Genomic DNA, 12,662 nt, shown 5'->3' with positions numbered 1-12,662 from the left:
AAATACACAAGTTTGAAAATAAAACCTCTAAGTACTGCCGAGTAGTTTACCACCTAAACCGAAAGGAGTAGTTACCTTTTCATCTCTTCTTTTCCAAGAATAATCTGGATTTCAATAATACAAGGGAATAAGACATTACTGGAAAGTGATTAATGCTACTTATATATGCAAAGCAGGCAAGAGAGAGGTAGGAGGAAGTAAGGAAGAAAAGTGCTTTCTTATTGGCGGGTAGTAAGAGCATGCTGCAAATAACCAGAAAAATATTTTTCCTATTAAATTAATGATTTATATTCTGCTCTAAACCTAAGACTAACTTAAATTGTATATAAAGATAGGCTCCTTGGGCTTCCCTGGTGGTGCAGTGGTTGAGGGTCTGCCTGCTGATGCAGGGGACACGGGTTCGAGCCCTGGTCTGGGAAGATCCCACATGCCGCGGAGCGACTGGGCCCGTGAGCCACGGCTGCTGAGCCTGCGCGTCTGGAGCCCGTGCTCCACAACGAGAGGCCGCGATAGTGAGAGGCCCGCGCACCGCGATGAAGAGTGGCCCCCGCTTGCCGCAACTAGGGAAAGCCCTCGCACAGAAACAAAGACCCAACACAGCCATAAATAAATAAATAAATAAATAAATAAATTTATTAAAAAAAAAAAAAATAGGCTCCTTAAAATGAAATGACTTATGCTTCTTTCCTTTTAGCAATTACCTAAGTCATTTTTGTCAGTGATGATCTAGAAGCTGCTGAAGGCTCCTAAGGTACCCTTACTGCTTTCCGTGGTTGCTGACTAAATAACTCAGTTCATGCGTTATCGTGGGACTTTTACCTTAAGTAGGGGAACCTCACGTAGTTTCAGGAGATACCATCTGCTCATGCATTCATTCTTTCCTTCCAGTTTTATTGTGATATTATTGACATACAACACTGTATAAGTTTAAGGTATACAGCATAATGATTTGACTTACATACATCGTGAAATGATTATCACAGTAAATTTAGTGAGCATCTATAGAATTAAAGAAATAGAAAAAAGAATTTTTTCTTGTGATGAGAACTCTTAGGATTTACTCTCAACAACTTTTATATATAATACACAATCACATTAATTATATGTATCATGTTGTATATAATATCCCTAGAACTTATTTATCTTATAACTGGAAGTTTGTACCTTTTGATTGTTCATCCAGTACCTCTTCCCCCTACCCCTCGCCCCTGGTAATCACAAATCTGATCCCTTTTTCTATGAGTTTCTTTGTTTGTTTGCTTGTTTTTGAAGTATAATTGACCTATAACATTATGTTAGTTCCTGTTACACAACATAGTGATTCGATATTTCTGTACATTTCAAAATGATCACCACAATAAGTCTAGTTACAAGCTGCCATACAAAGATACTACAACTTTTTGACTATATTCCCCACACTGTACATTTTATACCCAGGACTCATTTATGTTGCAGCTGGAAGTTTGTACCTCTTAATCTCCTTCATGTATTTCTTTCCTCTTAGTATTCTGTATTTTTATTCTAATAAATAGTGTACCACTAATTTTTCCATGTTAGACACTTACACAGGAAGGCAAAGGAAAGAAGAAAATGAGAGGAGTGCAAAAATAGCTATCACCAGGTTAGTTGTTACATCCAGGTTACAATGACCATTGAAAATCCTCCTCTTCTGAGGAGGGATGGATTAGTGAAGAACAAAACAGAACCAGCTTCGTTTATTTTGAAGTTGGGAAGACCAGACAGAGAACAGGTGATGGTGATTCTTCGTCCACATATTCTAGTTCATTTTTAATGATACTTCTCTGGTGTCAACCATGAATTTTTGAACTTGATAACTCAATATTTTCGCTTCCTGTCTAGTAACATAAACCATGTTAAAAGGCACATAATATTGCGTTGTTGTTCTGACCCCAAAAAACTTAGTAATAAATGCTGTATTATAAAAACAGCCACAGCTGATTAGTTACAAATTCTCCATTAAAATATACAAATGTTTATTTCTTATTACATATACATTTTTTTCAATCCCTCTTCCCACTAATTCCTATAGGGGACATGTGGAAAACAAATGGCAATTGACCAATATCTACAATATACGTTGTTTAAAACAGGAGAATTTTGCTCCTTGTTCTTTTATATTGGTAAAAGAAGTCCATTTGATGCAGCATTATATGCTAGCTAATCAGCCCTTCCTTTATGTAAACATATCCATTAGCCTTTATCTAGTCGTATTAAAATTGTTTCCCTATCCGTCTCACACATTAGACTGTTAGTAAAGCATAGGGTAGGGCTCATGCTGTATTCATCTTTGTATCTTCAGTGTCTACAACAGTGCCTTATATATACTTAGGTGCTGAATAAATTTTAAATTGACAGATGGACTGAAGGGCAGACGTATGAATGAATAACTAGCTGGGTAAATGAAGGTGAAAGCAGATTTGTGACCTGTTAGATCAGGGCCCTGGATAGCATAGTAATGTAACACCAAGATAACTATCCAGTTTGTTCTTTATATGTCGTTTGGAGAATAACTTAAAGAATGAGTGAACAGAGGAAAGAATACATAAACAAATATATTCTCCCCCAACTCCACAGGGGGGATATCTTACTTACTGGAGTCAGTGCTTCTCCTCAGACACTCTCATAACTCACTCTTCATACAGCAGTCCGAATGAGTTTTAGGAAACACCAATCTAGTCATGCCCCCTTCCTGGGAAAGCATCACTATTAGGGTCAAATCACGGTTCCTTAATGTGGCCAAAAAAGCCCTGTCTGATCTAACTACAGACTAACTGAGGCCTCGTGTTGTTCCAGGATTTCCCTTGATGAGCTATACTCCCTTCCGCCTACCACAGAGTTCTGCCCATTCAGCCCTTGTGTGCAGAGTAGAGTCAGTTCTCTATATCTACAGGTTCTGCATCCTTGGATTCAACCAACTGTGGTTGGAAAATATTCGGAAAAAAAAATTCCAGAAAGTTCCAAAAAGCAAAACTTGAGTTTGCTGCATGCAGGCAACTATTCACATAGCATTTCCATTGTATTAGGTATTGTAAGTAATCTCGAGGTGATTTAAAGTATATGGGAGAATGTGCATAGGTTATATGCAAATACCACACCACTTTATATAAGGGACTTGAGCATCCTTGGATTTTGGTGGGAGGTCCTGGAACCAATCCCTCACGGACACGGAGGAACAACTATACTTTCTTTTCACTCCCAGTCAAATGTTATATGCATTTGGAGTTTTTGGTTTTGTTTTGTTTTTTTTTTTTAATTACTGCCTCTCGCCTTCCTTGCATATAAAGTTCATGAGGGCAAAGACCATAGATGTTATCTTTACTCTTGTATCTCAAATACCTAGACAGTGTCTAGCACATAGTTGACAATCAATAAATGCATTTTTAATGATAGTAATGATATTATAACAAGGAAGAGGACATCCTGTTTTGCAGTTGAAAAAGTACATTTCGTGACCATTATTTTATGTAATAGTTACAACAGTTCTGGAAAATAGATACTATTATACCCCTCTAAACATTAATTTCCTAATTAAAAATTAGCAAGTAATAGCATCTACAATTTTTCTGAGGATTAAGTAATATTATATAAGTAAAGTAACCAATATAGTACCTAGCCCATAGAAAGGATCATTAAAAGCCAAGTTCCTAGGACACACCAAGCGTTCTGTTTTAGATCATGCATTCTGAGACGTGCTTCCCTCTACCTGGACCACATTTCCAACAGCACCATCAGCTAGTTAATGTCCATTTGTCCTTCCCATCTCAGTGTAAAATTAGGGACTCAGGGAAGCCTTCCTTGATCCTCTAGCTTCAGTTAAGTTTCATTCAATATTATTTATCTTCTTTACTAGGATTCTCATGGACCAATTATCTAACAATCCTCCATATCAGTTTCCTCATCTATAAAATAGAAGTAAGAATAACAGCTACCATTTATTGAATACTGTACAATAAGTTGTATAGAAGGGTTGATAGATTGAAAAGTATTGGGAATGGCCCTTAGGGTCCCGGATGGTACAGTATAACTGGTTAGATGGTGGTACCTTTACCATGAAAAGCATATATGGAAATCAGGAATAGGGCATGATTGCTGTTCATGATTTTTGGCTATTTGTCATAACCAGAGAACAGGAGTTAGCTACAGTTTGTTAATCAGTGTGCCTCTAATTACATGGTCCATAAAGGGTCTGAACCAACTTCTAACAGAAAACTCTAAAGAACAGTGAACATAAGTAGCCTATCAATTGATCTCGGCACATATTTGCTAGGTTTCTTCTGTGAACCGGGCAATGCGGCAGGTACTTGGATACTAGAGTCAGAAGTCAGAAATGACATCACTGTATTCATCAACTTAGAGTCTGGTGGCGTGTCGTAAACTCTCAGAAGGGATGACTGCAGTCACTGTTTTACAGAGGAGGAAACTAAAGCTCAGCGCTGTAGAGCAATACATTCAAAAGAATCCCTGAGGTTTTGTAATATCCAGAAGGGCCTTCTGAATCAAAGATGAATTTGTATTTTATACAGTTTTAGTTATAGCATACTGACCTTTAGGTCATTGAAAATGGGTCATCTGTGGTGACCCGTTGGATACTACTTCAGTTATTCATAATGCCTGTTTGAATAAACCTGGCTTTGCTGTAGAAATCATAGTTCCTTTTACAGATACTCAATTTGCAGAAATTTAACATTCTGGGAGACTGCCTATAAATCCATTTGTTTTTTAAAACCAACATGGTTTTACTCAAATGATGGGCTTTACTTAAGTTGTGATGGGGAGAAATGGTGCATATGTGCTTTGAAACAGAGTTTAGGATTTATCTCTGAGGTTATATAAATTGAAAATTTGCAAGTAAAAGACTTTTATGTTTGCATATTTATTTTATATATAAAAACACACTGGGTGTGTGTGTGTATGTATATACATATATATTTATAGACAGAGCGTGCACACGTGCACAGACACACACACACCTTAGAACATCTTTTATACACATTCAGATTAATTCTCTTCTTTACCAGGGACTATGGGAACATTATAGCTGTAACGAGTTGTTTGGGGCTCTCATCTCAGTGGGATGTAAGTCTGAATGCAATCTATTTTTTTTTAATAAATTTATTTATTTATTTTTGGCTGCGTTGGGTCTTCGTTGCTGCGTGTGGGCTTTCTCTAGTTGCGGCAAACGGGGGCTACTCTTCGTTGAGGTGCGCGGGCTTCTCACCGCGGTGGCTTCTCTTTGTTGCGAAGCACGGGCCCTAGGCTCGTGGGCTTCAGTAGTTGCAGCACACGGGCTCAGTAGTTGTGGCTCACGGCCTCTAGAGCGCAGGCTCAGTAGTTGTGGCGCACTGGCTTAGTTGCTCCGTGGCATGTGGGATCTTCCCGGACCAGGGCTCCAACCCATGTCCCCTGCATTGGCAGGTGGATTCTTAACCACTGCGCCACCAGGGAAGCCCTGCAATCTATTTTATCAAAACAAGCCTTTCATTTATTTCCCTCTCTCATCCTTTAATTAAATCTTAGGTTGGTTCCCCAGTTTTTTTAGTCATTTCCAGTTCTTGAAAGTCTAGCCTAATTTAAAAATTCAGCTTCAGTCTCTGCTTCATCTCATTTCTTCCCTTATCCCCATGGTGAAGGAGGTTCACGAGCTGGCTCTAAGAGGTCTCTTCCTCTGCCCTCTCCAAGGTTCAGCTCTTCTGGAGGGCAGGGAAGAGGAAGAGGAAAAATGATCCATGCCTCTCAACCCCATGGGCAGTGGTTATGGCCCCCTCCCTGGTGGCTGAAGCTGTTTTTCTGGCTGTTACTGACCAGTTCTTGTTGTGTTTTCTATGAGAGGTGATGGGGCCATTTGGAGGGTCATATGTGTGAATTCTTTAGAAGCCCAGTGCACTATCCCCTGCCTGGCTGGGGCCCAAGCCCTTCCACTGAGACTCTGGATCTCATCATTGGTGGTACTGGCCTCAGCTTCTTGTTGGGAAGGAAGTTACTGCCCCTGTCGCGCCTTGCCATTCCTCTCCAGTTCTCTGCCTAGATAGACAAAGGAGGATGAGAAACAGATGAGCATTGCTCTGTGTTTGAGCAATAGAATGCAACTCTCCTTTGTGCCAGCACCACCAATCTCTATGCCTTTTAGCACCCTCCCCTCCTTCCCACAGTGTACTTTCATCCCAACCACTGCAGTTCCTTCCTACTGATTCTCTTCTGTGACTCAGTCACTCTTTCATCTCAGTCTAATCTAGTCTTTGGGAGTAGACAAAGTGGCTCTGCAAATACAAGTTCGAAATATTTCGAACTTGCACCTATGGCACCTATGGCAGGAACTTCTTTGAATCTCTAATTTGCCTCTGTATGGTGGAGTGGAAGCATCCTTAAGGTACTACATGCCTCCTTTTCCACCTCTTTGGATCTGGGTCACTATTTCTGGAGTGCCAGTAAAATCCTGCTACCGAATTAGTATCTTTACCTTATAGACGGGGATATTAAGCCTTGGAGAATTTAAATGACTTTTCCATGGAAATCCCATTTTCTCCCTCCATGCCATTCACATTCTAAAGGCCATGTCCTTAGGCAGCACATGATAACATGTCTTCTGTGCCATTTTCTGGCTTTCATTGGAATAGCATATTATGTCCTAAACTTCTACCCAAGCGAAAACCCGGGCACATGGACTTAAAGAGGAACAGGGCTAGGAGACTTGACTGGCATAGCCCAGGGAAATACCTTTTCAGAGATACCCTGGGACCAAACAGCAAATCTGTGTGGCAGAATTCCCAGGGAATCCTCAGGTCAGGACCTTGGGGTAGAGACCATCTGCCATTAAATACAATTGTTGGGGAGGAAATGTGACATAAAAGTAAATAAGTCACTGAAAAACACAGATAGACCTGCTTTTAAAATAATATCTTATGCTACTGACAAGGGCTTAATTTCCAAAATATACATACAGCTCATACAACTCCACAACAAAAAAACAAACGACCCAATCAAAAAAATGGGCAGAAGACCTAAATAGACATTTCTCCAAAGAAGACATACAGATGGCCAATAGGCACATGAAAAGATGCTCATCATCGCTAATTATTAGAGAAATGAAAATCAAAACCACAATGAGGTACCACCTCACACCAGGAAGAATGGCCATCATTAAAAAGTCTACAAATAACAAATGCTGGAAAGGGTGTGGAGAAAAGGAACCCCTCTTACACTATTAGTGGGAATTTAAATTGGTACAACCACTAGGGAAAACAGTATGAAAGTTCCTCAAAAAAATAAAAATAGAGTTGCTGTATGATCCAGCAAAATCAAAAATATAAATGCATCCCTGTGTTCATAGCAGCACTATTTACAATAGCCAAGACATGGAAACAACCTAAATGTCCATTGTCAAATGAATGGATAAAGAAGATGTGGTATATATATACAATGGAATATTACTCAGCCATCAAAAAAGAATGAAATAATGCCATTTGCAGCAACATGGATGGACCTACAGATTATCATACTAAGCAAAGTAAGTCAGAAAGAGAAAGACAAATACCATATGGTATCACTTATACTTGGAATCTAAACATATCTATGAAACAAAAACAGACACATAGATATAGAAAACAGACTTGTGGTTGCCAAGGGGGAGGGGTTTAGGGGAGGAAATGAATGGGAGTTTGGGATTATCAGAGGCAAACTATTATATACAGGATGGATAAACAACAAGGCCCTACTGTATAGCACAGTGAACAGTATTTAATATCTGTGACAAACCATAATGGAAAAGAATGTGAAAAAGAATATATATATAATATATATATAATGTATATCCATATATATATCCATATATATATATAACTGAGTCACTTTGCTGTACAGAAGAAATTAGCACAATATTGTAAATCAACTATACTTCAATAAAATTTTTTAAAATACAATAAAATTAAAATAATATTTTAATTGAGCTTCTCAAGGCATTGGCTTAGAAGGTCCCAGAGAAGGCAATAATGATAATAGCTAATATTTCAGGCCACTTATATGAGACAAGAACTGTTAATTGCTTTACATGCCTTATGTTGCAGTAACCCTTGAAATAGATACTTCTGTTCTCTCATTTTAAATTAAAGAAATTAAACTTAGAGATTTTCTTTATATAACATGCACAAGATCATGCAGTTCCAAGAGGTGGTAAAAAATAAAAGATGGTTTTTTCTTTAAAAAAAAGAGTTTGTGCTTTTATTCTGTTTCAGCTATTGACAGAAATGATGATTAAAGAATTTCTCCCTCTGTTTTACAGAGTAACCGAAAACACGGATAAGACCACAGAAAAGCAGATACTTCTAAACCTTCAAAGATGGCAGAAATGTTTACAGCAGTGAAAGGGAGATCAAAAGCTTAGAACTATAATGTAGCCAGGACTACAACTGTGTATTTTAAAGCCATTATTCAAGGTTTCTTACTTGACAGTTCCTACATGACCCTGTTGAAAATCTACAATATATGCTGCATTTAATGAAACACGTATAGGTCAAACCAGAAGGAAAGAACTATAAACATATATTGCGTGAAGAAAACAATTCAGCCATGGAACCAGTTTCAGCAGATCAAAGATGTGTCTTGGGCATGGAACCAAAGTTACAAAGAAACATTCTACCCCTGCTGTGCAGGGGAGGTCATTTTAATGTAACACTACACCCCCATGGAAGCACTAGTCCTGAAATAAACATCATTTTAAAAAAATCAAACAAAAAAATAAGGGTGGGTGGGGATTGAAGCACGAGGAATACCTATGAGGAGCTATTTACAATAAAATATTTCATTTGAAAAGTCTGGTTTCTTACTACAGGGATTTGCTTTTCTGTCTTTATTATTGTTTAAAACTCAGGAACTGAGACATCTGCAATTTGAGTGAGAAGAAAAGCAGTGTCTGGTTTGTTTTGCTGCAAACGGTGGAGCTTGTGGAATGCATTCCACACATGACAGATGAGAAGTGGATCACAGTGACCCGGACTAAACTGGCAACCAAAGTGAAAGACCCGGGCGAATGCAACATAAGAAATAACAGCAGATGTTGATGCTTCCTTGGCCTTCTGTCACATCTGTGGTCCTCCACGAACAACAAACTGATCTCATTCATATTGAAAATTAAGAAGATGATGCTCTAAATCACAAGCTCCCTGACTTAGTTCTGTTTAGAATGTCAACGACTATAGGGCCAGAGGCATCTCTGAATCTTTCCATTTCCAAAATACTGGTCTTCAAATGGCTGCTTAAAATTGCCTGCAAATAACATGTTATGCGATTTGATACAAATAGAGGCGATAAGTAAACTTCTACCAACAGTTGAGTTTACTGCAGAGATGTGACTATTAAATGAAATTATGATTATTTTTAGAAGTATCCTGATATGCTTAGAGCATTCTGACCTCTTGTCATTTAGACTGATAACGTTTTTTTTCCCCCCTAGAGATCTGACAGCAACAAGGTAGCTCTACTTTTTTATATAAAAGTAACATTGTGTTACTGATAAGGTCATTTTCTACCAGAGACAATTAGAAGACTGGTACTTTCCTAAGTTATGTAATACTGAGTCTTGGATTCAGCTCTGAGAGCAAATAAATGTTCCTGAAAAGCTAATTTTAGCCTCATTTACTGTAGATAACAAAACAGCCTCAATTTTTCAAATTGTCAACGTTTTATTTACAGGGCTAGCATTCCCATGCATTAAGAATGTGTGTAGGGAACCAGAAACTCTTTCTGTGAAATGCTACACAAATTCTTCCATACATGGGTTCAGTATCTTATTCTTCAGTTTTAGCACTGGCATTTTCAAAGCCAGAACAATAACTGAAGAATGTACAAGAAAAGCTACAATGCGGGAATCCCACTTTTTGTTCTTATATTTACTGCTGACCCAGGTATCTTTGGCCCAGTCACTTAACCTCTCTGTGCCTCAGCTTCCTCGTCTGCAAAATGAGGTTAAAATGCTTTTTCATAAAGGTTTTTTGTTTGTTTGTTTTTTCTTTTTTGTTTTTTGAGGGTTTTTTTTTTGCAATTCTGGAACAAGAGGTGCTTAAAGTAGCACGAAGTGCTTTGTAATAATAATGACTGCTATATTTGACTTTCTTGTGTTGTTGAGAAAGAGTCCCCTGTGTAATAAAATAGTGCTTCAGTTTGGTTCAATCTAAGCACCGTAGCACTGAAGCTTTCCCATCAATTACTAGCAATAAAGATTGAGTGATCCAGAACCAGGATCCCTAATCACCTATAGTAAATAGATCATTCTCATGCTATTGGACAAGTTAGAAGAATGTGTAATTTCAATGATAAGCATTTTCTAGCTCTCCTTACTGTATATGCATGCCATAATACAAAACTCCACTTTTATCATAGGAGAGCCAGCCATGAAATTAAGGTTTGAAGTGAACTGAGAGTATCACATAATTAGTCTAATTATCCCTTTCATTTGGAGGGGGAGGTCTTGTGAGATGTCCTACTGGGAATATACAATATAACTATCCTTCTGCTGGATTCTTTGTTCAACTGGGTAGGTTCAATATTAAGTATGAATAGTACATGCATTGTGCAGGCAATATGAAAAAGGGTGCTACTACAGTTTGTGACCCAACACTTTCAAATCTCAGTCAGAACATATGGAAGAGGATAAATTACCCTCCCATATCTTAGACGACTTTTCCATTGGCCATTCCAGGGTACATCTGAGCAAATTCATACCCCATCTGCTCCACCAAACCTACTTTCTTCCTCTTCATCTTGCTTTCCCCACCAAGAAACTTGTAGGTTAAATTTTATATCCAAGCACTGACTGGGGTTTGAACAATCAGAAATATTTATTAAAATAATGTAGTTTAATCATGTACCTTATCTGCTATAAATCTGATTGTATCACATACACACAAAATCATACAAGAGCAATGCCCATGAGGATGGCCATCTAAGCAGCTTTAGATGTGTGTAGGGAAAATGCAAAAAAAAAAAGGGGGGGGGGGTTTAGCTTAAGATCCAGGAGATTAGCAAATTTCTCCAAGATTTTAAGCTAAAAGGTAATATTTTTACCATACCTTACTCATGATCCTCAAAATTAACGTATCTTGGGATGGGGCTAAATATTTTGATAGGCACATTCTCTGTTATCCATTTCCACAATTATAAAAAACATCAACAAAATTGTACATGTGTGTTCCAGTCACTCATGGATCCACAGAAATGGACCATATCTAAATGAATGCTTCCCTTGCATACTATGTTAAGCAAGCATAAAAAGAGTGTCTCAATAATGGAGAGGTTTATTGTGACTCCACTTCTTACAGAGATCAAATGATCCCCACTTGGGTCTTTAATATCTGCTTTAATTTCTACAACTTAACTATCCTGACATATTTGGCCAATGGGTTAGCAGCAATCAGAATAGCATTCTTCAGAGTTCATTTTACTTAATTTTTCTTAACAAAGTCTTCATCTCTTGGAAAATAAACATAACTGAAGATATTAAAGAAATAGTTCGAGGTAAAACGAAAGTCCCAATTTAGCACGGCTATTGAGAACAGGAAAAGTTTCATGAGAAAGGGAGAAGAAATAGAAGACTATATTTGACTATAAAACTAGAAAGCATCTATTACTAAATTGACTGTCTAACTTTTTTTAATGGCCACCCAAGTTTTGTTTTAGGTAACACTAGAATTTGCTAAAAATAACTATCAAATCCCTTTTAACTTACATCATATAAATGAAACTTACTTTTGTGGTTTTCCGTTTAAAATAAATCTCTGGCAAATTTGTTCCTTTTTGCCTATTTATTGTCAACTTTTTCTGTAAACCCATTGTATAATTCATGTGTTCAATGTCTTTGATGTAATTTGTAAGTTCATTGTTTTAAGATGAAGCATGTCTTTTTAACCTGCCTAGGTTTTCATGGAAACTGTAAAATTAGTATTCATCAGTTTTGTGTTGATGCCAAATAACTGGATCATATGTGTTATATTACATCAAAATAGATGGGCAGCATAGACATTTTATTTTTTAAATATTTAATTGCACTTTTGATCTGTCAAGGAATGGTACAGTATATATATATGTATACATATACATATATATATGAATGTGTATGTATATATTTATCTGCTATATTGAAAAAGTTCGATATGACTTGAGAGATAGTCATCAAAGCAAATCTTAGATGACTGTTTATGTCATGAGTTAATGCTTCCAGGATGGACCCAAGCCTCTCCTTAAGTGGATTTCTACTTTCTAAAGGGAAAAAAGTAGGTCAAAAGGTCTTGAGGGCCAAAAGCTTCCATTCTGTTCAACTGCCTTGTCATTTCTATATAATATATTGTCTTGAGACTGAACCTCAGGCATTGTGGCAGGAGGATTCAGACATAACAGAAGTTGGAGTTGATCCTCTGTGATCCCATTTCAGTACCAGGCAGAGCAGATTCACATTCCTTTGCTGCCTTTAGTTTGGCAGTTTAGTTCTTTCTAAATAAATCTTCTATCGTTAAGAGTACAAGACCAAGGTTTAATCATAATCACTAAAGATATACTTCAAGGGGCAATGTGGCAAAAATAAAAGGACTATAATTTGCTATATTCAACCTAGTATATGAAACTCAGAGGTACAGGTGGTTGATTGGGTGAAGTTC

General features: G+C 37.6%; 1 protein-coding gene across 3 annotated transcripts in view; it reads left to right on the top strand.

Moving 5' to 3' along the window:
• The window catches only part of JAKMIP2 (janus kinase and microtubule interacting protein 2), a 190,937-nt gene extending 182,146 nt beyond the window's left edge, over positions 1-8,791 (top strand). For all 3 annotated transcript variants that reach the window (XM_068534537.1, XM_068534536.1, XM_068534534.1), the window contains one exon: positions 8,297-8,791. Coding sequence is in view for 1 of the 3 variants with exons in the window: in XM_068534536.1 (XP_068390637.1) it covers positions 8,297-8,317 (21 nt within the window). In the remaining 2 variants the exon portion in view is untranslated. The remainder of the gene's footprint in view (positions 1-8,296) is intronic.
• The last annotated feature ends 3,871 nt before the right edge of the window (positions 8,792-12,662 follow it).

The sequence above is a fragment of the Eschrichtius robustus genome, chromosome 2, assembly GCF_028021215.1.
Source record: "Eschrichtius robustus isolate mEscRob2 chromosome 2, mEscRob2.pri, whole genome shotgun sequence".
Classification (NCBI taxonomy): Eukaryota; Metazoa; Chordata; class Mammalia; order Artiodactyla; family Eschrichtiidae; genus Eschrichtius; species Eschrichtius robustus.
Note: the sequence above shows the minus strand (reverse complement) of the source record. Positions and strands in the feature narration are given on the sequence as shown.